Source organism: Podarcis gaigeae (genome assembly GCF_964106915.1).
Source record: "Podarcis gaigeae genome assembly, chromosome: 15".
Taxonomy (NCBI): Eukaryota; Metazoa; Chordata; class Lepidosauria; order Squamata; family Lacertidae; genus Podarcis; species Podarcis gaigeae.
In genome coordinates this window covers 42,526,325-42,553,961 of record NC_139692.1, presented here as the reverse complement: position 1 = coordinate 42,553,961, position 27,637 = coordinate 42,526,325, and the positions used below count along the sequence as shown (strand labels likewise).

General features: G+C 41.6%; 3 protein-coding genes across 20 annotated transcripts in view; 2 read left to right on the top strand and 1 right to left on the bottom strand.

The window, feature by feature from the left end:
* The window catches only part of TRPV3 (transient receptor potential cation channel subfamily V member 3), a 41,748-nt gene extending 39,678 nt beyond the window's left edge, over positions 1-2,070 (top strand). For all 9 annotated transcript variants that reach the window (XM_083715077.1, XM_083715073.1, XM_083715076.1 and 6 more), the window contains one exon: positions 116-2,070. In XM_083715077.1, the coding sequence (XP_083571203.1) occupies positions 116-210 (95 nt within the window). In that variant the 3' untranslated portion in view covers positions 211-2,070. The remainder of the gene's footprint in view (positions 1-115) is intronic.
* On the bottom strand, positions 929-20,924 carry ASPA (aspartoacylase). 2 transcript variants are annotated; one of them, XM_083715259.1, is made up of 9 exons: positions 19,768-20,924; positions 11,958-12,183; positions 9,792-9,987; positions 7,898-7,991; positions 6,951-7,058; positions 5,831-5,940; positions 4,581-4,664; positions 4,334-4,427; positions 929-1,587 (listed from the first exon to the last, which is right to left on the bottom strand). In XM_083715259.1, the coding sequence occupies exons 1-8, from the start codon at positions 19,874-19,876 to the stop codon at positions 4,368-4,370; spliced, it is 987 nt and encodes a 328-aa protein (XP_083571385.1). In that variant the 5' UTR covers positions 19,877-20,924; the 3' UTR covers positions 929-1,587; positions 4,334-4,367. The 2 variants fall into 2 exon arrangements, with proteins under 2 accessions (XP_083571385.1, XP_083571384.1); XM_083715258.1 differs by lacking the exon at positions 929-1,587 and adding an exon at positions 2,009-2,158 and having other exon boundaries at positions 2,489-4,664.
* Positions 13,780-26,932, top strand: SPATA22 (spermatogenesis associated 22). Of its 9 annotated transcripts, none has more exons than XM_083715215.1 (10): positions 13,780-13,905; positions 17,083-17,170; positions 18,561-18,620; positions 19,050-19,178; positions 20,932-20,983; positions 21,179-21,274; positions 22,400-22,733; positions 24,452-24,584; positions 25,750-25,847; positions 26,608-26,932. In XM_083715215.1, exons 1-10 carry the CDS (start codon positions 13,795-13,797, stop codon positions 26,797-26,799), a joined length of 1,293 nt encoding a protein of 430 aa, XP_083571341.1. In that variant the 5' UTR covers positions 13,780-13,794; the 3' UTR covers positions 26,800-26,932. The 9 variants fall into 9 exon arrangements, with proteins under 9 accessions (XP_083571341.1, XP_083571343.1, XP_083571349.1 ...); XM_083715223.1 differs by lacking the exon at positions 13,780-13,905 and adding an exon at positions 14,246-14,356; XM_083715216.1 differs by lacking the exon at positions 13,780-13,905 and adding an exon at positions 14,553-14,664.
* The last annotated feature ends 705 nt before the right edge of the window (positions 26,933-27,637 follow it).

Genomic DNA, 27,637 nt, shown 5'->3' with positions numbered 1-27,637 from the left:
CAGTGAATAAATGGGGCATGTGCTGTTGTACTTACATACACAATTTTATTTACGAAAGGTTTTTAAATGAATGTACTGGTGAGGTGGGGAAACAATTTTGACTATTTTTCTTTAGATTACAGCAGAATGCATGACACATCAAGGAGTAATAGCAAGACCACTCTGAATACGTATGAAGAAATTTATGATTTGCCAGAAACATCTGTGTAACGAGAGAACACAAGAAGAGCCTACTGCATCAGGCCAATGGCCCATCCCAAGTCCAGCATCCTGTTCTCAGAGTCGCCAGTCAGATGCCCCAATAGGAACCCCATAGAGCTGTACATTGGACTATATAAGACTATCTAGACTCCTAGCATAATCACAGGGGTGTGGGCAGGAAAGACATCTGCTGTTATTGCTGCTATTCCTCACACAGCCCAGCTTTCACTTTCAGAGGCTGGCTGAACTGGTTTCTTGTGGAAATGATAGGCAGAAAAGCAAAGTCATGGAAGGGGAAATATGGGCAACGACATGGAAAAGAAAGAGCAACTGGAACAATTGGTACAGTGAAATAAGATTTTGAGATAGCCCACTTGTGTGAAGGTCCATCTGCATAAGTTCAAGGAATGATTATTTGGTTGGGCCTCTGCACTCCAAATGGTAATATATTCCATGGACTGAAAACATTTAAATATTTGGTTAGGATGCCACGAATGTTGCTTCTGTGCTTTGACCAACCACATAGCTGGAAACAGAGTGCCTTTTCGCAACTGCTGGCCCTCCATCTCCAAAACCAACAACTAACTTTTCACAACTCTGCTTTGAAAGTGTGCCAAATGAAGCCTCAGGTCTATAAATATTTTAAAGATATCTCTTTGTCAAAAGGTTCTCTTAAAGCTTGGCAATATGTGATACAGAATCTCTCTTTTGCCTTTTTGAAGGGTGCTGTTTGTTTGTTTTACTTCCTATGAAACCTTGAGACTGTTGGTTGTACTATGGGCAGGGGTGGGCAAACATCAGACTTATGGGATCTACTTCTATTTTTACTAGTGTCCCTTGGGATCTATTGTCTGTTTTTTATTAGATCCTTGAGATCCACCAACTAGAGCCGGGTGCAAAAGACATATGTTTAAAAGAATACTGAACCTAGAAGCTTTTTTAGGTCAGTAGAATGGAAGCATGAAAACCCACTCCTGGTTACCTCTATGCTCTCTTCATTTCAGCAGTATAAATTAAGGGCGGTGCAGGGAGTCATTTTGTTGCTGCTATTGTTGCTGGGAGCTGGAAATCCTTGCCAATCTACTGCAAATGGCCCTGAGATGTACTAGTAGATCGCTGTCTACCTTCTTCCATCCACCTCTCTACTAGGAAACAATGAAGAAATTATGACACACAAAATGCATTTCAGATTTGAAGTGAAACCACAGTATGAAATCTTCAGCACTAACCATTCTGAGAGTGGTTATTTTCTCAGACCCTTCCTGTGCTCACCTGGGTACCTGCTTGCCCGGGTGCCAGAAGACAGTACTGCAGAGGGAATGGATGGGAGGAGCCACCTCACCTCCGGACTTTAATGGGAGATTCAAAAAGGTGGCCAATCTTATCCTGCGAAAGGAAGATGAGCACAAATCCCAAGGGAATATTTTATATGTGTTTATGGTGTATATGTACAGTATTTATATCTAGTCATTCCTGCAGAATGTGCCTTAATCCTCATGGATAATTACTGAAGAATTTCTTGTTTTTATGTTGTGAAATTATGAATGATGGTTTGTATGCTAACTAGATTGTGTATGCACACATACACAGAGACACTGGTGCAGCAATAGCCCAGCATATTTTTCCGAAGACTGTTCTAAGGGCGTGTCTTTATGGATGTTGTACCCAATCAGCACTTTAGAGCCATATGGCCATTTGATATAAGTCTTCCAAAGAACAAAAAAGAGGGAAAAGATAGAAACTATAATATGGTACCATTGTTATGCTGAATGTTATGACCTTTATTTAAGTATTTGTTGTTATTCAATGTTTTTAAGAAAAAGATATTTATTGTGAATAAGAGAAATAAAAAGGATACTTTTATAAACATTTGATTCTCATGTTTTGTTTAGTTGTTCCACAAATCACATTAGCACCAATAAATAGCAATCAAAGAACAACAGGAGCATGACATAGGCTATGAAATTAATCCCACCCAATGGACTAGAATGTGGTCTAAACTTCCCCTAAGTCCATATCAGTCAAAAGAAGGGAATTCACTCAGAAACTCATCTACAGGTGGTACTTAACACCACAGAAACTGGCACTAATATGCCAACGTCACTAAGATGTTTGCGAGGCTGCACCTTCACAAGCACTTACCTCCACATGTGGTGGGAATGCCCTAAAATCCAACCCTTCTGGACCGCAGCCCTACAAGAGGTACGCAAAATAACTAAACAGGCATTAGAACTCACCCCAGAACTGGCTCTACTGAACATCTTCCAAGATCATAATGACCACTCACATTATATAGAGCTTATAACCCACCTATTCTTAGCAGCTAGAAGTCTCATAGCTAGACACTGGAGAGAACTGTCAGGAGTAAACATGGACCAATACACTGAAACTGACACGGGAACAAATAGAAGAGGACACCTTCACCCCAGTATGGCTCCCCTTTATCACATATACAGCCCAACAAGGCAGCAACAAGAATCCACTGTCAGCATACGAATCAATCTGTTGTACCTGACCCAACAAGCCCTCCCCTCCCGAGAGGAAATAAATAGCATATATATATATGCTAAGCACAGAAGGTACCATGGAACCAGTTCCCTTGGGCCCCCATTTTTATTTCTCACAATGCCATTATGTGAAATGTAAACAAAAGTTCCAAACAGTCCACTACTAATTCTGCTGCCATGGGTCCATTAAGATAGAAGGGGGGGTGTTCAGGCCTGAAGCCATCCCTGAATAGATAGACCCCTGTTCCATTTTATTAACCCCAAACTTTATAAAACATGTTTTTAAAAACAGAATGTTGGACTTACCGCTACAAGTACCTTTTCTGCAATGGATAGAGGGGATCGTCGGTTGAGTTGTCCCTCAAGAGCACAAGTATCCCCTCTGCCATAGCAGAAAAATATTGGAATAATTTATTTATATATCCCCAGGGCTACCACTCTGATAAAAATCTAAATACACACACACACACACACACACACACATATGCGGGGGAGATCATCCTCATGACCAAAATGTTTTGGCTCATAAGTCCACTCTCAGTCTCACTGGAAACCTTTCCCCAACTCCAGTTCCAGATTAACCTCCCTAAATAATATTCAGATGTGACTCTATTAAGAATGCTACTCTGAAACCGCCAAGCCCATTTCTCAGTGCTTCTCTGCTGTTTAATGTTAATGTAGTATCCAGTGTCTCTCTGATAAGGTGCATTTTGCTACTAACCATGGCAGGCAGGATTTCAAGAGGTGAATCTTGTAGGCTAAACCAGCCTCATATAACTAGTATGCAAACTTAGCCTAAACCACTTCCCCTCAGCTTAGAAAACCAAGCCTTTTGTTTTATTCAGTCTACATGTGAATTTGGTGTGCGAGGAGCTCTGAGCTGCTCCTTCCAGCCACATGGCTTTAACCAACCTATTTTGTTTCAGACAAGAATGAAGTCTTAAACTGTTTTCCTACACCAATAGTTTAGGAACTTTTACCATTTTGTAACCAAGCAAAGTTTTACTGCCTGTGCAACTTTTTCTGACTGCTGTATGGAAAAGCACATGAATCTGGCATTTGAAAGTTTTGTAAGTAATCCATTTTATAGCTTACTAAACATGTGGTCTACCTGTGTGCTAGAGAGGTGGAATACTTTGGAAAGAACCATTAAAAGTGGGATACTTTGGGATTCACTAGAAACGGCAAGTTTTATCTCCACACTTTCCTTTGTTGCATGTTTTGCTATGTTAAATCTCTGCTGGGTGCTTGCCCCCAAACTTTGGTATTGGCTTCCAGGATTTCCAACAAAACTTCTCCCATAACAGCAGCTCTTCTAGAACTTGAGATGCCCTTACTGGTGTAAAATACAATATAATCTTTACAGGTTTAATTTGTACATTGCCTCTTCTTCTTCCTCCTCAGTAATGGCCATGAAATATCTCCATGTTCAGCTTCTTGGGGCATAACACATTAAATACAAAACATATATTTCTGTTATTAAAAAGTGCTATTAATTAAAAAAAATATTTAGCATTTAGTATTTATAAAAAAATACTAAAATACATTCATACTAACAATGCTTCTGAATGTTGATTAATCATATTGCCTTCAAAGTGCTTATTCCTTAAAAAAATATTCCTTACCATTAAATATTAAAGTCTCTGTCTGAGTTACAGCCTATGAGTTCTGGCCATCTTGAGTTAGAAAGATCAAATGCATCTGTAATTGGGTTTCATCCTAAGTTTTTAAAAAGTTAAATGAAAAATTATTCCAGTTCTAAGAGACACATGCTCTGATCCCTTCTGCACTCAATTTTTCTATTACAGTTTTTACAAAAGCTTGTTGCTTTTCATAATAAGCAGCTTCATTCACAAAGGCTGGATATACTACCACGTCTCCTTCATATGGGATTGTCTTTCCTTCAAGAGTTAAAAACATAGGGTCACCAGGGTTCAGAGGCTGCCAGTCTTGATCCTTGTGGGACAGGGGGGAAACAAGAAGATAGAAACACAGTATTTTTAATTACTGCCTATCTTGTCAGCCTTCATTTATACTGGGGTTAGAAACTGCTTGACCATAGGCCGATATTGGCCTGCCAAGGGGTATTTCCTGTTTGGCCACTTCCCCAAACCATGCTCATCTGTCCAACAGCTGATGTCACCCAGCTTAATTCTATGTTGGCTACACCTGCCAGTGAACTGGCATGCTCATCTAATCTCTTCCTCATGAGAAGGACTGAAGTCTCCATTCATCAGATGATGAGCAGGGGGTTAAATTCTGCTTGGTTCTGCTTTGTCAGTGTGGGAACTGCACTGGTGAAGTGGACTGCTCTTCCTACCCACAGATCATGATGTCATCATGATGTCAGTTACAGATAGGTAGCCGTGTTGGTCTGCCATAGTCAAAACAAAAAAAATTTTTTTTCTTCCAGTAGCACCTTAAAGACCAACTAAGTTAGTTCTTGGTATGAGCTTTCGTGTGCATGCACACTTCTTCAGATACCATTCGTGTGCATGCACACTTCTTCAGATACCATCTGAAGAAGTGTGCATGCACACGAAAGCTCATACCAAGAACTAACTTAGTTGGTCTTTAAGGTGCTACTGGAAGAAAAAAAATTTTTTTTTGTTTTGATCATGATGTCAGATAGTCATCTGACAGGTGGGTGACCCTGGCAATCTGTCAAAGTTCAGATAAAGATCTGACCTGCCAGGCCAAAAGTGTTCCCCCACCCCTGATATACATTCACATCTAGCAGGCAACCATAAACTATAGTTAACAGTGGAAAACTAATGGATAAGGGAATTTGCGGGGGGTGGGGGGGAGGGAGAAAGCCTGCAAGGCACTTGCTGTCTTTCAATGAGGATTATATCCAGAGCAGGCCCTACCAAGGCCCATGGGCTCTCATGCTTGTTTCCAGTGAGCAAGATTTGTGCATGAAATGAATGTGAGACTCAAGAATCAGCCATATGGGAGCTGATTCAAGACAGTCACACACTCATTCCATATGGAAGTGAATCATGGTCCTTTAGTAACTTTCCTGTTAACAAAGGGGAATTTGTACACCAGATTCTGACATTGCTATTGTTCAAGGGCAGAGCAGCGGACTATATATCTGAAGAGAAATGGCATGTGTTTACCTGCAGGTTAGGGTGAATGACAGCCATGATCTCATTATTTTTCTTTCTTGGATAATCTACTTTCTCCATTATTTTGTAAACTTCAATTGTACACCGAGGGAATTCTTTTCCTATGGAGAAAAAAAGAGCAACGTCTCCAAGTATTATGTCAAACAGCTCTTAGTATTTTTTTTTAAAGAAACTGAATCTAATGAATCTTTTTATTGACAATGTTTGAAGTCATTAAGATGGTAGCTATCTGTATCTTGTTAATATCATAATTAGATCTGGTCACAGGAAAATGTTTTTCTATAGATCGTCTCACTTCAGAAGATTGGGTTACTGAAAGATGACCCAGTTATGCAGCGATGCATGAAAGTCGGATCTAAATTTTATCTGAACAGCGAAAATCAGGGACCTTAATCACAATATACAATGCATAAAATATATTCTGCAGATAATAGAATTTAGTAAAATGCTTCCTTTTGTCAGCATCTTACGAAGTTTAGTAATTATATTTCAGGTGCCATCAGATCATACCTTCAGAGATAACAATAGCAGCTATTGTCAGTTGCTATTATTGTAACTGTGAAGGAATTTTTCAAATGAAATATTATTTTGTACTGTATAGTATTGTGGCATTGATGCTATGTAGGTACACAATAAAAGCCTGCTTAAAACTGTGGATATATTTATTTAGGCCCTGGTATATGGGAAAGGATGTGTGGGATGTAGTCTTTAGTACAGCTTTAAGAAGATTCTCTTGTTAAGTCATCACTGTGAATTCAGGTGGTCAGTGTTAAAAGACTTGGAGCCAAATAAAGTGTCACTGAGAACCATTTCACCAAGATTGCAGAACTACAGTGCATATTTTTACAAAACAGCAAGGGTCAACCCCCACATCACCAAGTAGCCCAATTCAGGTTAGTCAAATAATGTTGAGTATTACTTTGGGGGGGGGGGAGGGAGTGGGATGGAGTGGAATATGCTGAAAGAAGGCATGGCTGGAATCTTGAACAGAAGCGTTCCTGTTAGTAGGGACACTGCAAAAATCTGTTGCAGGTCCCTCTTGTGATTGCTATTTCCCACCAGCACATTAGCAACCTACTTGATGCTTGCTTAATACTGACAACTGTGATACCTGCATTGAACATTTGCACAAAGTCAAGGCCATGCTTGATGATCCTCCGCATTTTGTCCAAAATGTCAGCCCTGAGAACTCCTTGGGGCTGAGGACCCACTTCAATGCCTACATAAGAAATGAAGGATATATAAGTTTTCCCTTCCTCTTTAGCACTATCTGATTGGCATTATACCCTTCCCCCCACACAAACATTTTTTTGTTTCAATTACTGTATACATTCCCAGTTATTTAAATTTTTCCTTCATGCATTGCACACATTTTTTGTTTGTCCAAATGGGGAAAGCAGTTGCACAGTTTAGGGACCCAGGTGCTTGCCAAGCGTACCTCCTTGCAGAATCTGTTCCCCAGGAGAGAAGCAACCACGGCTGTGACTGCTGTTACCATACTGGGAGTGGTGGACAGAGGTCAGCATCCAATTTCTATCCTCCAGGCAGAACATACCCAGTTCTTTCCACCCTACTTCACAGGGCTTCTTTTCCATACCCCTGACCATATTCACTGCCCTCCTCTCAACTTATCCCAATATTGTCTTATATCTTTCTTGAAGTGTGGCACTAAGAATTTGTTCACCTCTGCATCCTACACTTAAAGCACTCTTATACCACTTTGACAGCCACGCAGGGTCTTGGGAACTTTGGTTTGCTCAGGGTGTTGAGAATTGTGAAGCTACATGAAATCAGTATGCTTAGAAATCTACAGCTCCCAGGAATTATTTTAGGTAAGCCACAAGTTTTAAAGTGCTACAAGAGTACTTTAATGCAGGGTGTGGATGTGGATACTTTGTGTTTGGCCCTCAGATGTGGTTGCCAAAAGCAGATGGGTGTTGCTGAAAATAACTAACTTGTATGACTCAATGAATCATAACTTAGGTACCAGCCTATCTGGGAACACAATTGCATATATTTCATTGAGGACTGGGTAAAGCTTATAATGTTCATATTTACCAACAGGATGTTTTGCTATAGACCGGGTCGTTGCATATTTCAGGCTGGGATGCTCAATGAGGAAAACAGGGCAGCCTTCTGGAGCCAAAGCATCCTGTGGAAAATATTTGTTTAAATGTTGTACTTGACCAAACATTAATGCTGAGTTAACAGAAAACCACTGGTGCAAAAGTTGGCTTATGCATTGTCTTCGACTGTTGTCTTAAAATAAGTAGGCCATCTTTAGAAAAAGTACAAAGCAGTGTTTGTTGGTGCTCTTTATCTTAGATCACACAAAGTATGCTTCACTGAATTCTGTTTTGTGCTAATATAAGTGAACATGATTCCAGCATTAAATTATCAATGAGAGAAAATTAATGTAGCAGTGCTCAAGAGGACCAAGCATTAAGCTGCCTCTAGGGCAGTTTCCCATCCCACATCCTTTCAACTCTGATTTAGGTTTTCTTACAGGAAACAACAACAACAACAACCAGGATATTTGTAGCTTAGCTATATGACATTCTTCACATACTGGCCCAGTTTGCATGTCACATAAAACTGTTGTTTTAAAAAAGCAATGCTTTAATGCAAATGAGCAGTACAATTGAGCACACTGCTCAAATGTTCCTGCAGTGTTCTCCTCCGCCACTCCTGCAGGGGAAGTAACATTCAAATGTCTTATGTGTGGTGAATTAAAAAAAAACACAGAGCTCAGCTCTTCATCAAATCACCTTAAACCAGATCCATAATGACTTTATGGTGTGTTTTTTTAACTAATTGTTACTTGTTCCACTCATCTGTCTTACTGATGTCAAGTTAACTCTTGTGAGTGTTGGGGAGAGGAGAGGAATTTGCTACAGAGAAACCACACACAGAGACTCACCCTGCCATCTCCAAATGGTGCTGAACTCAACAACCTGGCTCTTTGGTGCCAGAGTGAGCTACACAGTTCACACATAAGAACATAAGAAAAGCCCGCTGGATCAGTCCAGTGGCCCATCTAGTCCACCATTCTGTTCTCACAGTGGTCAACCAGATGCCCACTAGAGGAAACCACAAGCAGGATTCGAGCACAAGAGCACTCTCCTCTCCTTCCAGGAACTGGTATTCAGAAGCATTCCTGCCTCCAGCTGTGGCACGTGAAGGAAAAGATTATGGCACTGACATGTTAAAGTAGAAGAAATGTGCACTAAATGCTGATGAATTTCTATGCAGACGTTAATGAAAATGCAAACTGATATGGAAATATGGAGAACTGAAGAGTGGAAAAATGAGAAACTGAAATTGACAGATTCACTCATCCCTAATTACAACCAAATATTAAAAGCAACAATTAACAGCAAAATTTGGTCAGCAGTATACAGCAAAATAAAATATTTTTTAGAATTCTTTTTTTCTGGTCAGTTAGTAATGCTCAGCCACATATACCTGTGCCCCTCCCTTGATGTAGAAGAGCTAATTCAGGAATTAAACAGAAGGACTGGCTGGCCACAGACTGGCTGACAATAGCTGTGATTCCAGTGTTGGAAGCAGATGCAAGTTATAGGGCATGGAATATATTAAGGTTCCCTCCCCCTATCTTCACGCTATGCCATATTAGAGGGAGGGCTGTAGCTCAGTAGTTGAGTGTCTGCCTTGCAGAGAGTTGGACTAGTTGACCCTCGGGGTCCTTTCCAACTCTATAAGTCTGTGATTCTAAGTCCCTGGCTCAATCCCCACCATCTCCAGATAGGGCTCCCTGAAACCCTGGAAAGTCACTGCCAGTCAGTGTAGACAATACTGAGCAAGATGGGCCAATGGTATGACTCAGTATAAGGCAATTTCCTATGTCCCTATGATCTCTGGGAATTTGGTGCTTGTTCTATAATGCTCTGAATTCAGCACAGTTAACTCATGTGGGATTAGAACTTTTTACCTTTATATAGCGACACATCTGAATTGTGAAATCATCCCTGGAGTTTTCCAGTATGATGGTGCCACCCATGTTAGCTGTTGTGTTGTGCAGGTCAAAGATAAGGTCATAGGCTTCATGGCTACCTTTTGGACCAAATATGTAGTTTATTTCTTGAGCCCTTCTCACTTCATACGGAGTGTTGTCTGCAAGCTGTTCGCTGTTGATAAAAAGTGCAGACAAATTAAAAATCACTTAGCCATTTGCTCCTTTTGCAATTAAAACAAAAGAAAAATAATTAACTCTTCATTTATCTGGCACAGGATACTTATTCTTCCATTTGTATGTGTTTCTTTAATGTCAGAATTGGTGGCCATCAGCAATTTGCATGTGTGTTTGTCTCCTTCATTACTGACAGCAGCGTATGGCCTACAATGACTAATACTGGTAATTGCTTAAGAACATAGGCAGCTATTGGAATTTTGTAATCCTTCTTCACACTACAACAGAGAGCTGCCCTATCTGTATTTAAACAGAGTAGTATTTTTACTTCTGGCAATGTGCTGCGGCTGCCTGTGTGCAGTGACATTCTGAACAGTCCCATGAAGCTAGATTGCCCAGGAAGTTCATTTCAGGACACGTGGGGAAAAATGACACTGGGAGCTCAGATGAATAGCAGCACTTGAATTTAACACACGCACAGCAATGCTGGCACTGATTCTCATTAAACCTTTATGCTGGCAGTTTAGCTTCCTGTGAAATTAGCATTTTTAAAAGCATGAAAAAGCTAAATAATGCACATCATTCTTAATTTGGTTGTTCCCTATCTATGCAATGTGATTGTACTCTAGGGATTCAAAGGTTTCTTTCATTGGTTCACTTTCACACAAGCCCTAAATGCTGCAGGAGGTGGTTGGTTGAGCCATGCTGGCAAGCCACCCCATTTGATGCTGGCATACCCTCAACAACCATATTTGCAACTGAAGGGGTTCTTACGCATGCACATAAACAGAAACCTTGTGCAATCAGGGTTCAAGAACATGTGCATGTCCCTATGAACATACAGCTGCTTACAAGTAGGAGCCCATTTTATGTATTGATCTGATTGCATGGATTTTGGGGCACAGGTACCTAAGATTGGGGACATGGCTTGCTGATCTACTCCACCATCTCAATGTGATACATTTATGAAGGCTGCCTAAGAATCATTTCAAATTGACTTTAGGAGTGTTCGAAGGCAGTGGGCAATGCTTGTTTTCCTTTGAATGACGGGTATACATACACATGAACTACCACATTGCACACTGCTTTGGAAAACTCAAGTTTAAAAAAGGCATTATTCATCTGGCAGGATGGCTGCTTGCGAAATGCACAGCCGAAGAACCCTTGAGTGCCCGCTTGGAGTCTTCTCACCCAACTTCAGGGATGTTTCTTGCAGACATAACTACTTCAACCCTGTGGACTTATGAAAACAGGATTTCTACGTGTGCTGCTCTGGATGTGGAAGACTCCAGCAGGATAGGGAGAGAAACCTCACCCTGCGACTGGATAACACGAGAGGAACATTTGCCTTACCCCAGAAGGGCCCCTCTAAGCAGTAGGCATGTATTTTCCCCCTTTGCGTTACAGCTGATTGTGCATAAATGACTGCTGCTCCTGTGGTCAACTATTACAGAACAGTGCGACCCTATAAATGTCTGCTCAGAAGTAAGTCACATTGAATTTAGTAGATCTTACTCTCAAGTGGTGCTGTGGTCTAAACCACAGAGCCTACGGCTTGCCAATCAGACGGTTGGTATTTCGAATCCCCGCAGCAGGGTGAGCTCCCGTTGCTCCCAGCTCCTGCCTACCTAGCAGTTTGAAAGCACGTCAAAGTGCAAGTAGATAAATAGGTACTGCTCCAGCAGGAAGGTAAACAGCATTTCCGTGCACTGCTCTGGTTTGCCAGAAGCGGCTTAGTCATGCTGGCCACATGACCCAGAAGCTGTCTGCGGACAAACGCCGGCTCCCTCGGCCTATAGAGCGAGATGAGTGCGTAACCCCAGAGACTGGACCTAATGGTCAGGGGTACCTTTACCTTTACCTACTCTCAAGTAAGCAGGTGCAGCGTTGCAGTCTTAAATGCATGCACATTTTGTTGTTGTTTAATCGTTTATACACTCAAACACACAAGGGAGAGGTTAGGCTTACCCAAGTCTTTTAGGATCAAAAACCCGATTCAGGTCGCAGTCAATATATCGGCAACATTTCTCCACTGCTCTTGGATTGGTGATAAAAGGCCGTACCTCCAGCCCCGGTCGCTGAATCTCTGTTCCATCATCCTGCCAGTGCTTGACCAGGAATACCCCAGACAACTCATTGCCGTGGGTTCCTCCAAAGATAGCGACCCTTCGCACAGGACCCTCTCTTGCTACAACTGGACAAGAATTCATTCTGTGAAACAGCTTTAATGACAGCTGTAACAACAAACCAAAACAGAAAGGCTAGGAATAAGAACAAGTGACAAAAAACAACACAAACTGACACAGAACAAAGCCACACAAAAAGGTTCAGATTGCTGTGATTCCTACAGCTCCCTGGTCTGCATGGAATTGATGTTATTTGGAAAATAAACATTTCCCTAACAAGTCTTATTCTGCTACATGGGTGTTCCCCAACTAACTCTCCTCCCTAGACCGGCCCCTTCTTACAACTATATTTGGATAGTAATATGTTGGAATCAGCTTTAAGAGTTCTATGGTAAGGCTCTAAGGGTGGCAGAAGGTTTCTTCTCTTATAAGTGTTTTTGTTTGTTTGTTTAAAGGAATGTGTGCCAATATACATACCAAAGATACTAAAAACGCCCTTGGATAAAAAGTTGCTAAGAAGGCTAAGAATTCCTCTCTATCACAAGCAGCAATCATACTTTCCTCTGGAGAACTTTCTATTTCCGCTATCAAGTTTTTACATTTACCGTATTTTATCCTGAAATCTCTCTCTTCTGCTCAGATTGCCTTCGAAATATCAATAACATCCAATTCACAGAGACATGTTGTTAAAAACAACACAATAAGTGTAAAACACAGGTTGAAGCTATTTTAAGGGGAGCAAAACTGTCAGAAAGCCAAGGAAATGAAAAAGGGGGTTGCCTGGCACCATATATTTAAAGTATTTTGATGTCACTTTAAACAGTATTGGTTTTCCCCTCCCCAAAACTTTGGAAGCTGTAGTTTTTTAAGGATGCTGAGAGATGTTAGGAGACCCCCTAGTCCTCTTCTAGAGCTACAATTCCCAGAATGATTCAACAATCAATCCCTCTTCACAGGGAACTCTGGGAATTGTAGATCCCTGAGGGGAACAGGAGGTCTCCTAAGAACTCTCAGTACCCTGAACAAGGTATAAAGGGCACAAAACAATGGTATAAAACAAAACACAACAACACCAACTGGCAGGGAAATAATGGTGAGAAATTCAGTTCAGTTCATTTCACATTTAGATGCAAATCCACTTAATTCACACTTCCCAAAACAATGCAAGTACTGAAACAGAGCAAGCATTCAAAATTTGCATTTATCAAAATTCTACATAACAGTTCCCCAACCAGAAACAAACAAAATGTTCACAAAAATGTGTATATAAGAGGGAAGTTAATTTCATTGTACACAGGTTGTACATTGACAATAAAGGTATTATTATTATTATTATTATTAGTCATAAAATGAATATATTACTAAAAATAGCATTAAAACACATTGTATTAGGGGAAATAGCTTGCAAAAATAATTGCATTTTAGGAGAAATTGCACACAAAAATGTGTTATGTTAGGAGAATTGCACACTTAAAATGCTGACAAATTTTCATGAGGTTTTTTAAAAAATAAATTAAAAAGAATCATCAGACTTATGCAAGCGAAACATAGGTCTGGAAATGTGCCGACTGATAAAACTGGAAAAAGAGAGAAGCACAAAGAAATTGAAATTGACACAGCCATCCATCCGTAACCCAAATGAGCATGATGCAGTTAGCTCCAGATGAAAGCTGGCAGCCATGGAAAGTGGTCCCCTTATTGATGAAGGGTCTTTGCTGGCGTTTGCCTCACAGTCACGTTCTGTGCAACTTACACTGAGCTCAAGGAACGCTCAGCTTGGCAAAACTCAGGTGGTCCTACCCAGCTGGGAGGCTGAAAAAGCTCCTCTCCTTGCAAAGCCATGTCCCACAGAGATGCAAAAAATAACTGCCATACCCTCAGTGCTTGTAGAGGGATGAATGCGGAGGAAGATTTGCTTCCCTGCTATTTGAATTTATACAGCAGCGATTAAAAACAAACAAACCACTCACCTATGCTGATTCTGTTAGAAGATATAAAACTAGACAGCTCAGCCACGGATTCAAAAATACACCTCCTCTTACACCACCAGCAATCTATTCACACCATCGGCTTCACATTACCGACTTAATATTTACTGAGGCTGTCGGTGTCTTAATCCAGACAGACACCGTTTCTTTTAACTATATTGCCTCGACTTTCCCTGCACCCTGCCCTCAAAGTTCCTAGAGAAATAACTGTGGTGGTAGATGATTTCTTAAGCTACGATGGAGCAGTTACACTGTATGTCAAAGTACAATCTGTACTGTCCTTTGCCCTCATTTCCCCAAGGCTGTTAATTAACAAGCCGCCAGAGCCAGTGAATCACAACAGTTGTAAAGAGCTGAAATAATTCGGCGCTTTTGGAACGTGCACAGGGTGTTTTGAGGGTCTGCAGTGCCTCTATGGCGGTGGCCATAAGTATGCCACGATCTAGCCTCTGTTAACAGGCCAGAAAGAGAGAGTCTAAAACCCTTTTCTTACTAAAGCCGTGTGAAAAATTGAGGCTAATTGTTTTGATGTTCGGCATGCGACAGGGTTTGTCCTCAGGGGTGGGTGAGAAACCATCCGAACAGAAGACACACAGCGCGTTTCCAAACGCAGTTTAGGGCAGATGCCACAGAAACTCCCTTTCCGCTCATAGCACAGGTGGAGTTTGTCCAAAGAATATTCAAACTATCCCAACAGGACATAAGACAATAGAAGCCAGGCCTTTTCTATTATTCCTTTGGATTGTTTTTATAGCGTTCTATGCGATGCTGTAAATGTTATCGCGCACGGCCCTGATGTTTTGCATGAGGGGGCAGCCTATAAATGCTTTCTGAAATAAATATAAATGAATAAAAAGCAAAAAAAAAAAAAAAAGGTTTCCTTAAGGAACCTGGGGGCTGCCTGAATATCTGGCATAATAAAGGGTTCGTGGGGCAGCAAATTCTCTATTACATCAGTATTAATTCATTTATAGTTGAGATAGAAAAGGAGGCGGGGGGAATACCTGAAGTATTATATACAATATTATTTATATTTTTTTAAAAAAGCTCAGTTGTGGCCATTTTGAAGAAATCTAAAGGACTTCTGGGGAAGGAACATCATATTAATTGAGTGTTTTCCAGAAAATGTGTCAGTTGGCCAGAAGAAAGGAGATCTTTTCAACGTTTCAGGGGTCCTGTGATGGTCATTTGTTTTAACTGTTCTTAATTTTAAATTTTAAACTGTTGAAACCCGCCCTGGAACCTGCTGGTCAAGGTGGGGGGTGTGTGTGTTAATAAACTTAATTGTCATTATGGTCATCATCATAACTGGTTGTGTGGTAAAATAAGAGGTGGGGTAAAGGCAGCATTAATAATAATAATGATGGTGGTGGTGATGTTATGTGGGGCCAGAACGCTACTAATAGAAGTAGGAGGAACCATATTCCTTCAGCAGATGAAACAGAGGGAATTGTGTTGACAACCATCTTGGCTACTCTGCAACTAGGAGAAAGACAAGTGGGAGGGGGGTAAACAACCACAAAAAAATCTGATAATATACCAATTATATAAACTGCACATATTTTAAAATGTTAACAGTTGTTAAGATTGGTGGTTCCACTGCTCTGACCTTTTCTCCCCAGGGGCTGAGGGTGGCAGCTCTTAACATCGCTATACAAACAGGAGAAAGGAGAAACTCTGCATTTTTCTCCTTATGTTTTAGCACTTAATACTTTCAGTTCTCATCCCTCTTTCCCCTGAAGTCCTGCTCTCTCTCTCCTTTTCCCATTTCTGCTCTTTTCTCTCTAGAATTAAAAGTTCGAATGAGAGAGATTTGTCTTCTTTCGCTCCCCCCCTCCCATAAAGAATCTCACAGGAAAGGAGAAATGCTGAAAGCCTGAAGGAATTCCCGTCCCCCTCACCCCCGACTTTAAAAGTCTTGTGCTAATTCTTAAAAATACTGAGTGCTTTAGAAATACTTGTAAATAAATAAATAGTGGGTTTAGACGCTATTTCTGTCTTTCTCTCCCTTGTCCGCCTTGTGCCCCCCTCACTTTCACCTCAGGCATTTTCCCGCCTTTTTCACCTCATGCTTTGGCACTCCATAACTAAGCAATTTAGGCACTTTTCCTGCCTTTTCCTCAGGTAACCATTTCTCTAAATGTATTTAAGCACCCCACACACACTTTCTTGTCTTTTGTAACCCCTGTCAGCATTGAAACTTAAGTGTTTTCCACCTTTTTCACCTCATGCCACCTAACGGATTTAGGCCCTTCCCTGCCTCCTTCTCGTCCCCCTCATTAACCTAATTTTAATGGATGTAGGCAAATTATTTTCTCACTACCTTCCCCTTTCAGCTAGATTTAGGAACTCTTCCACTATTCTCCCTCATCGGCATTGCACTAATAGATATAGGCACTCGCCTGCCTTCCCCCCCCCCCCCCGTCAGGTTTGTGTTTAGGCTTTTCCCTCCACCCACCACCATTTTTCTTGCACGGAGCCATCAACCTCTAGCAAATGGGTTGAGGCACTTTCTTGCCTCCTCCATTAGCCTCATGCTTGTAGATAGAGGCACTTTACCATGCCAGCAACAGATGACCTTTTATGTTTGAATTTAAGCCTAGTTTTTCCTCATGATTTTTGTTTTCTGGCCAGCCTGGTCACCAGTTCCGATTCTGTCCTCACCCTTGCCTTTTAAAATCTCATTATTCTTTCTCTTAATGTGTGTTTCTGCTAAAAAATAAGACTCGTGTAATTTGGTCAGGCCTTTAATTCCCCCTCCTTCCCCTGCAGCTAGAAAGTTGTACACATATGCAAAAATGTGACTTAAACACACACAGGAGAAAGCAATCCAACATGTTAAAACAAAACTGAGCTTGGTTAAAAACTAGAAATTCCAGGTTGTTTTCCCCCTCCCCCTGCGCCCAAAAAACCCTCTCAATTGCATTGTAAGACATGATTTATAGCTCTTCTCCTAAACTTTTATTTTCCCATATACAGCCTTGGCAGCCACAGAAGTTACGAAAGCTTGGATGTGTATTTATACACAAAGTGAATGACGGGATTATTTTTATTCTGCTTAAACTAGGTAACAGCTTAATCTCATGTCACTCTGTTCTGCCTAGGTTTGCATGCTATCCTTTATTTTTAATGGACATTAGTGCACGCAGTACTCCTCTCATTTTATCATCACAACAACCCTGTGAGATTGCTTAGGCTGAGAGACAGTAACGGGCCCAAGAGTCCCTCAGTATTTTCCTCAAAAAAATATTTTCCAGTTGCATATTTTTTAAAAAGAAAAAGCACAAAAATGGTCACCATAGGGTTGTAGCCAATGTTTGTCCTAAGACCTCTTGGAATTCATGACCGAGACTTAGATCCATTAATTTCAATGGGTCTACTATGAAGAAAACTTAGTTATTATTATTTATTGAATTTATTGAATTTATATGCTGCCCTAGACATGGAGGTCTCAGGGCGGTTGACGAACAAAATCAAAATATAAAACCACAAAATATATAATCGAAATTATATATTATATATAAAGCAGAGGTTTGACAACCATATGTCAGGAGTGCTCTGATGGTGTTTCCTGCTTGGCAGGGGGTTGGACTCGATGGCCCTTTATTTTGTGAAATAAAAACAACAATCCAATTACCCAGTGGGTTGGATGCAGCCCATAATATCTACCTGTTATATTTATCAGTCACCTCATGCAGAAAGCCTCAAGGTGATGCGCAGTCTCATATGAAAAAAACATTAAGCGCAATTAAAATGACAGCAATTCAATCATGGAGCCAATGTCCTAAACAGACAATGCACCCTGGATACCAAATCAGCTTTTTCTGTCTATGTGTATGAAGCACTGTGTGCCCTATATATTTTTACACATCTATAAATGTTTTAAATATGCTTTTATTTTATTATTAATTGTATTGTTTTTCTTAGTGAGGAGTTTGCGAATAATAAGCAAACAAATAAACGTTTATAATGAATCCTAATGTTACCTGTTTGATCAGTAGAACATTATCTATGCAGCACACTGGTGGGAACTTTGCTTGTTGTGTGTGTGCATCTATATAATGGGTAGGCAAACTAAGGGCCAGGGGCCGGATCCAGCCCAATCACCTTCTAAATCCAGCCTGCGGATGGTCTGGAAATCAGCATGTTTTTACATGAGTGCAATGTGTCCTTTTATTTAAAATGCATCTCTGGGTTATTTGTGGGGCATAGGAATTTGTTCATTTTTTTTTCTTTTTCAAAATATAGTCTGGCCCCCCACAAGGTCTGAGGGACAGTGGACCGGCCCCCTGCTGAAAAAGTTTGCTGACCCCCCGATCTATATATTGTTTAATTTAGTACAATCTTGTTATAAACTACTGTGCTTGAATAATGCACTACAATTCTTTTAAAAGCAATGCTTACATCACCCCTGGGAAAAGACGAGTGCTTAGTCATTTATCTTTTTGTGTGTCTAGGTATTGTGGAAGGAGAAATGAAGAGGACTTTGACTGACAGTTCAAGCCGCTCTACCGCAGGTATCAATATTGCACTGGTACTGAATTTGAAAATTATTCCAATGACTTGATGAAACGCCTGTCATGATGGTTCAAGTGGGGGAGTTTAGAGATCCAGGGTAGGATGTACAGCAAGCATGTGGCCCTCCAGACCTTGCTACCTGGCCCTAGGGACTCTCTTCAGGACATATCCTCTGCCCTCAAGCCAAACTCCTCACTAGACGTGCTCTGCAACCCCTTTGAGTGTTTGAAATACTGAAAGTACAGTATCTGCGGCCTTCTGTGCCATTTCTGTGTGCGGGAGGTGGCCTTTGCAGGTGGGGGATAGTTCAAACTCTGCCTCAAAGCAAACTGTTAGCTTGTGTTTGTGTGTGAGAATCAATACAAATAATGTTATGAAAATAATATCATAACATAATATACATATTATGTTGTAACTTCGCATTTTAGGCTACTTACCAGTCCCACTGTTCAATCAGAAAAAAAGGAACAGGCAACCACTCACTTCAAACCCACTTAAAAATGAGCTATGTACCAGCAAACCAGCTGAAAATGTGGTTTATTCTGCCATGCTAGCTGGTAAGTGGAGGACAATACTGTGTGTGTGTGTATTACACAATTATACAACTGAAATATCTGTGGGTCGCAAGACTACTTTCTTGTCTTTACTAATTATGTGGAACGCTGACATTTAAACAGGAGTTCTTGAAACTCTGCCCTTTTTTCTTTCAGTTCATATCATAGGTCCATGTTACAGGAAAGGAGAATTTCGGGCGCACTATTGTAGAAGATATATCTGTCATCTCTAATATGCTTGAAAAGGCTACTGTGCAGAATTTCTGCCAGGATTAATTACTGTAATAATAACAGTTAATCCTATTTTATGCTGGTCAAAGGGGAGGGGGAGCTTTCTTAGCGAAGAAACTTCTACCTCTCAATTGCCTTGTGGTTTCAAAATGCTGCCTTTGGAAAATGGTAATGTACAACAGTGCAACCATAAAATAATTGCTTACCTAGCTTTTCTCAAGGAGTGCATTCAACTTGGACCATGCAAACTACTGACGCAGAAATAGGAAACCGATAGATTATACCGACAACTGCTTATAAACAATTATATTAAGAGAGCACAAGTTCGGCTGCGGCTATTAGCCATGTTCAGTCGATGTACCTCCAGTTTCCAGATGCTGGGCGGAAACAAAGCAGGAGATGATTGTTGGCTTCATGTCCTCCTTCTGAGCCTCCAGGGATTTCTGAATGGCCATTGATGGAGGCAGCATGTTGAAATAAATAGATAGGCCCTGACATCTGATCCAGCCAGGACTTATATCACTGGTGCCCTTTAAATGTTACAGGAGTGCTGTAGGGAAAGTACTCATGTGATCAACCCAGCCCACATGTCTGCAGGGCTGTCAGCATCAAGAGGAATGCTGTGAAAGAATCCACAGGGGGTAGGGGGATGCCTCCCCTTGTGCTTGCTATTTATTTTACTTACTTATTTCCAAGCGGGACCTGCAACACAATGTTGCATTGTAAAGTTCTCCTATTCAGGGTTTCTGGCCAGAAAGGCAGCCCTTTTCTCGGATACAGTGGTACCTCGGGTTAAGTACTTAATTCGTTCCGGAGGTCCGTACTTAACCTGAAACTGTTCTTAACCTGAAGCACCACTTTAGCTAATGGGGCCTCCTGCTGCTGCCGCGCTGTCAGAGCACAATTTCTGTTCTCATCCTGAAGCAAAGTTCTTAACCTGAAGCACTATTTCTGGGTTAGTGGAGTCTGTAACCTGAAGCGTATGTAACCTGAAGCGTATGTAACCTGAGGTACCACTATACTCTGTTTCATTCTTTATTCTGTCTTCCTGGTTTTCCATTCCCTGCCACTCCTCCTTCTGACACTCAGCATTCCTTTCCCACTGAGCAGGCTCGAACCTCCTTCAGCCACATTTCTGAGACAGCTTACAATAAATAATTAAGAACATAAACATACAAATCTATTAAAAAATGACAGTCTATCCCTAACCTGAAGTAACTTTCACTGTTAGAAGGGCACCTGAGAGCTCTTATTTTGGACAGTTATTGTCACAGTTCAAAGTTTCATAGGATTCCAGGCACACATGGAGATTACTGTGAAAGATGAAAGTGCAATTATCTTCAGTGTTGGGGAACTGGAACTTGAGCACTACTGGTTCAGGATGGGCGTGTGGCGGAATCCACAACACTGTGATTATGAGGAGTGCAAATGCAATTCGCATGTATATATTTTTCAAGCTCACAAACAACATATTACCAATATCATGAACTCGATTTCACTTAACTGTGCCCTTTGACTTTTTAAGATTTTGAATGGGAAACTGCAAAGCCAGAACCAACTCGATTACAGAAAACAATGTATGTATGGAAAAAAGCAACACATCTTAAATATATTAATCCTCCTCACTGCAAGTATATCTTATACAGTTATATTCCTGTAATTATATTTATTTTAAAATTATGGAAACTGATACTGTATGATTACACATATGATTTTTACAAGCATCTGTCTCTTCATCATGCATTGTAAGCTCTAAAATTATGTCCTTAAAGCCCAGCAGAGCTTCCTGTTCCACCTTCAGTGTTAAGACACCAAAACACACCAACATCAGCTGTATCACAAGCAGGAAAGAACTTCAACAACTGGAGGTTGGTTGCATCCCCCAAAGCGTACAACTGCTTCCAGCTGAGGTCATAATATCATTTGACATGAAACTTTGCTTCATTGGGATCCCTGCAGGTGGATTTTGGAGTTAAACCTTTTTGTGCTGATGAAACAATTCACTCTGCATATGCTTCATGTTCTGCCCTTTGGACTTGAACTAGAAATGCAGGATGGGTGGGGAGGAATTCTGTAAAAATTTAAGGTGCAACAACATGCAAGGGGTTAGACTAGATCACTAGTCTTCAGTTGGTGGGTTGGAACCCACTGATGGGTTGCAGCCTGATCCAATGTAGGTTGCAACAGAAGAAGTAGAAGAAGAAAAGTTTGGACTTGATATCCCTCCTTTCACTCCCCTTAAGGAGTCTCAAAGTGGCTAACAATCTCCTTTCCCTTCCTCCCCCACAACACACTCTGTGAGGTGAGTGAGGCTGAGAGACTTCACAGAAGTCTGACTAGCCCAGGGGTCAGCAACCTTTTTCAGCCATGGGCCAGTCCACCGTCCCTTAGACCATGTGGTGGGCCGGACTATATATTTTTTGGGGGGAGGATGAACAAATTCCTATGCCCCACAAATAACCCGGAGATGCATTTTAAATAAAAGCACACATTCTACTCATGTAAAAACACCAGGCAGGCCCCACAAATAACCCAGAGATGCATTTTAAATAAAAGGACACAATCTACTCATGTAAAAACACGCTGATTCCCGGACCGTCCGTGGGCCAGACTGAGGGGGCGATTGGGCCGCATCCAGCCCACGGGCCTTAGGTTGCCTACCCCTGGACTAGCCCAAGGTCACCCAGCAGCTGCATGTGGAGGAGCGGGGAAGCGAACCCGGTTCACCAGATTACGAGTCCACCGCTCTTAACCACTACACCACGCTGGCTCTACTACCATGCAAATATATGGGAAAAGATTAAGTATGGCCAACGGTCAGGGTTGATGGGAGCTGGAGTCTAGTAACATCTGGAAGACCCCACATGGGCTCTCCCTGTTCTAGGTATTTCTGGGAGGAATCAGAGGAAATGATTTCAAAATGCTGTTGGGTTTCTAAATGCTTGGATACATATTTTGATATATTCAAGCCATATCAACTATTTTCACTGCAGACTAGAGGAGAAAAACAACACTTGGAAAAGAAACAACTTCCCAGCTTTGGGCAGTGGAACAGACAACAGGAAGGGTTCACAGCTTGACAAGAGTCCAGAGTGTTTGATGGGAACTGGATCAAAGCAACAGAAATCAGCTGGCTATTCACATGGTAGCAAGGCAGGAGGAGCAGAACAAAGCTATCCAGCCACAGCCCAATGGCCAGCTGGAAAGAACACAGGGCCGAGTGGCCCACAGGGTCAGAGTACATCATATACATTTAAACCCAGCCCTTTACAACAAAAAGTTAACGAGAAAAAAGCTGATTGTGCTCAAGATGTCAAAATCTTTCAGGTAACATTATAATACACATGTATTTTTTTAAAAAAAGGTTTGTGTGGTTCCCTTCCCACAAAACCTAGGGCTGTCTCCAATGCTAGTCCTACTCAGAGTAGGCCCACAGAAAAGTAATGAGCACAACTAACACTGGCCCATTCATTTCAATGGCTCCACACCGAGTAAAACTTTGTTGGATGGGACCTCTAATCTTAAGTCATCTGCAACTTAAGACAGTGGTTGACTTGTAAATTATTTTACATCATCCAATAAAATCAAATTGCTTCCTCAGCTGAATTACCTGTTTCCACCCGCCCACTTTTTAGCATATTGTATACCTTTTTAAAAGTGGGTTTTAGATTTGGGTATGAGACAACCACATAAAACATTTTTCAAGGAGCTACCAAGAAAATTAACCCAAACAGAGTTACACCCATCCACCCAATGCTGCTGGGTTAAGTGATCTGGTCTCATAAATCAGATCAATCACCAAGAGTTAAGACAAGATGCTTAACATCAAAGGACACCTGCTGAATAAAGCAGCTAACTTTTTCTGCCATGCAGTTTCAAAGAACTCAATGAAAGTTCTTCTAAGGACTCAGCTAGATTGGTAAAGAAAAAGTGATTTATATGCGTTGAATATGTGATATAACACTGTTCCACCAGATGGTGCTGTGGAGTCCCGTTTTCCCCTACGGGATTTCCCTGTATAAATTTACAACACATTTAACTGAAATGCTTCTTTGATGTGTCTAGATCCAGTCTAAGAATAAGGGGGTGGGGAAAAACATTCAAGAGCTTCTGAGCATGTTCAAACTGTGAGCATGCGGCTGACTTTGAGCATGGCTGAATGAAAACCATGCAGGCACAACATCTTGTTTCAACTTTCTGAGCTAGAGAAGAACTTATGGAGGGAAATGGTGCTCAGTTCATAGTACAACTGACCATTACATGCTGGACAAATTTCTCTACCAAACCAGGTCTTTGGGGGGCATATGAGTTGTTCATCTTGTGCAGGAGTGATTTGTTCAGATCATTTCTCACTAAGAGATCTAGTGGCTCCCACACTAGTCCTTGAAACTGTCCTGGAATGAGTACAGTAAGCTCACAACTTATGCAAGAGTTCGGTTCCTGGGAACTGTGCACAAATGAAAAAATGCATAAAGCCAGGAAGGCCCCTTAAGCAAACTGTAAAGAACCAAACATAAAAAACCCAGCACTTACCAGCTCAGACTACCTTCCCCTTGCTCACAGGCCAGCTCCACTTGCTCTCTGTGCTTTCGCTTGGCCCTATCTTACTCTCTAACTGTGACAATGGCCGAGCACCCTCCCAGGCTGAGTGCAATGGCTGATGGGATTGCCGGTGGTCATTTGCTGCTCTCCCAACTCCTCCTGACATTTTTTCTACTCATATTTTGATTTCTCTCATTTTTCCAATTTATTTATTTATTGATTGATCACCCCATGTAAGTTTGTGATTGCCTAAGAAAAGTGAGTGTAAGTTGCAGGCTTACTGTACCTCAAAAATTGCTTTGCTCATCCATTCAGGGCAGAAACATGAAGTCCATTTTGCATTCTCACTCCCCGCACCCACTGGATCTCAAAAACAAAGTTGCATATGACAGAAAAACACTTAAAAATATATAATTCCAAGTATTGGAGCAGGAACTCACCACTTGTGCAAAGGTCTTTAATTGCCTCAAGTCCTCTTTTTGTTTGCCTCTTCTGTGTGAAAGAAAGGGCCAGCGGCGTTTCAAGCAAAACTGCAGGAAAAAGACAATTCTCTCAGAATTATATCTGTCGTCATTGAAAGCATGAAACACTGGAGTCAGTATACGAATAAAGTGCCACTGTTATTTGAGGTCTTGGGTAAGTACAACAGTGTATTGTTTTTTTCTACAGAGAATGCTGGTGCCACGATGCCAAGCATGGACAGTTAAATATATATTTCAGACAACAGCATCAGCTGCCTGGGACCCAGCACTCTAAGCAAGGCTGACACTTATCTTGTTGCCAACATGCTTTGCATTTTTTTCTCAGCCTGGTGCTCCCAGCAGACCCAGGAGCTGGGCCAAGGCATTGTTTTACTTTGCTGCTATGCCTCAGAGCAGGGGTGGGAAACCTTCTAACTCCTGAGGGCCTTTCATTCCCTTCTAGGTAAGCTTCCAGGGGCCACATGCCAGCGGTAGACAGGGTCAGAAGCAAAAGTGGGCAGAGCAACAGTGGTAAATTTTACCTCAGTACTGTAGGCTAATATCAGCGCATACTCAGACACGCTGCTTTCTAGCTTCCATCCAGCCACCCAGAGTGTCTGGGGCAACCAGCTAGATGGGTGGGGTATTAATAATAAAATCATCAGCGTCAGCATCCAGGCGAGTAAAGAGGCATTATCAGAGTTCAAGGACACATTTCCAGCTGGGCAAGAATACCCAAGGAGGGTGCGAGGCAGGGCTGGTGAAGGGTATGGTCTGGGGAGAAAGGGTCTGGCCCAGGAGGTTCCCCACTCCTGGCTCAGAGGATCACTACTTTGGGGCAAGTGTAAACAATGGCTAGCTCCAACTGCCCAGTGCTGCTTGGGGCACTGCAAGTGCCCTCTACTCCCTGTCACTGCTGCCAGCAAACTCAACAAGAGGGCACTTTGCTTAGGTCTACCTCAGACCTGAGAATAGTGTCTAGATCCTGTGTGAAAGCATACAACCTTCCAGCTCTCCAATTCTATGACACATTACCTGATCTTCACTCACAGGGCTGGCTCTAATATTAGACAGAGTGAGGAAGCTGCCTCAAGTGGCAGATGCTGGGATGGGTGGGTACAGAGAACAGCAGCAAAGTGTTGGAGGACGGAACTGTGGATGCCACACAGCCTGAGCTAACCCATAGAATTCAAATTGTAGTACCCTAGAAGAATAGATCGTCATCCCACTTCCATCTTTGTACAAAATCAACCAAACAGACCTTTACAAAAAGCTGTTTATGTTATCTTAGGACACCATGGGATACAATTGTTAGTGTAAATCCTGCTCTATATATCTAGGCGTCCTGGATTCTGCAGTCACCCCTGGGCAGTACGGGGCCAAGACTTTCCTGTTGAGAGACGGGAAGGAGAGCATGCCATGTGTATTCTATGAGATTGTAAGTGTTGCGCATGTTTATTCAATCGTGTACTACATGTGCTGCAGAAGCCACCACTTCTATTGCAATAAACACCTGTGCACCATTGATACAAGTAGAGGGACTGAGGCCATGCCCAGCAGGATGATCAATCAGGGAGCTCCGCAGGTTCCCCGAGTGTTCACCCTGTTTTTCTTTCACAAGTCATTACACATGTCAAATGCATACTCATGGAATACGGTATGTGGTCAGTCCTAAAATTTCACTAATATACAAGTAGCATATTAAAATATTTTCAAAACAAATATTATTTCTGTAGATTATTCCAGTTTATTTTGACAGTAGAACATTTAACACCTATGTAAACCAGAGGTTATGGATGATCAGGCAATATATAAGTCCTGTTAAATAAAACAAACACCTTACCTTGACGTTTACCAGCCATAAACCATTTTTAAAATAATAATAAAAATTGAAACAACTTTGTTGATATGAGTTAGATTGTGGGAAAGAAGCATGAAGCTGTTGTTTAACTACAACAAAAAGGAGAATTCCAATGTTACTGTTACTTCAAAGGAAGGATAGCCAATATGTTGCCCTCCAGATGCCACTGGGCTCCAGCTCCCATCATTCCTGACCACTGGCCATACTGGCTGTTTGCACTGATGGGGGATGGAGTCTACAAGCAACTGGAGGGCCCCATGTTGGCGCCCTCTGTCCATGCTTAGTATTTCATGCTAAGGGTTGGGAGGTCTTACCTCTTATTCTTCTTGCATAACAGGACCGGGAGCTGCCAAGGTTAATCAGAGGTCGAGTCCACAGATGCATGGGAAACTATGACACAAAACGCAAAGTCTTCAAGTGCGTCTCCGTCAGACCTGCAACGGTTCCTGAGCAACAAACTTTCCAGAATTTTGTCAAAATTGCAGACGCTGAGATGAGCAAATGTGTCAAAACAAGCAATGAAATTTAACTTACACACATATACTAGGAACCATAATATGGGCATAATGCAAAATATTTGTTAAAGCTCATATTTTCAGCAATGAAATGAAAGCACCACTATAACATGTTACCTAAAATAAAGTAGTTCTGGTTTACATCCATTATGCTTTTCAGTCTGGGTGGCTTATTTAGGATTTCCTGCAAGCCTAACAGCTCAAATCACAAGGATAGAGAACTTGCTGTTCTTCTGTTGAGGCCTCAGATCAGGGATTTCATGTAGGACAGGGATAGCCAACGTGGTGCCCTCCAGATGTCCCTGAGATCAGCATGGCCAGCCGCCAGGGTTGATGGGTGTTGGTGTCCAGTAATATCTGAAGGGCATCGCGTTGGTTATCCCTGATGGAGCACATCCTCTCCCAAAGCTATGGAGGCTAGACAGTGACTGATCACTGCCCTATTTGCCTAATGCATTCTAAAAGGCAGCACTCTGCAATATAAAACAGTGCTTACCTATTTTAGCCAAGATGCAGCTACAAATAAAAGCCCAGCAGATAGGTTCTAAATAGGGACAGCCTTGGGTGGTATCATTTAAGGAAATGCAATGAGCCTCGCAGAGGGGCTACATGGCCTCAGTTTTAAAAAACCCAAATATTTTCAGTGGATATTTACTTATTTGATTCAGATGATTTATATACAGTTCCATCCTTTGCCCAAGCCACAGGGTGGTTTTCAACAAACCAAATGGGGAGAGGACCCACTGAAATATTATGCAATTCTTAAGCAACAATCAGGGAGCTCAGCTGGAGTCTGGAGCGTTGCTAGGTGCTTAAAAGGAAATGAGGCACACCTTCATGTGACATAAACGC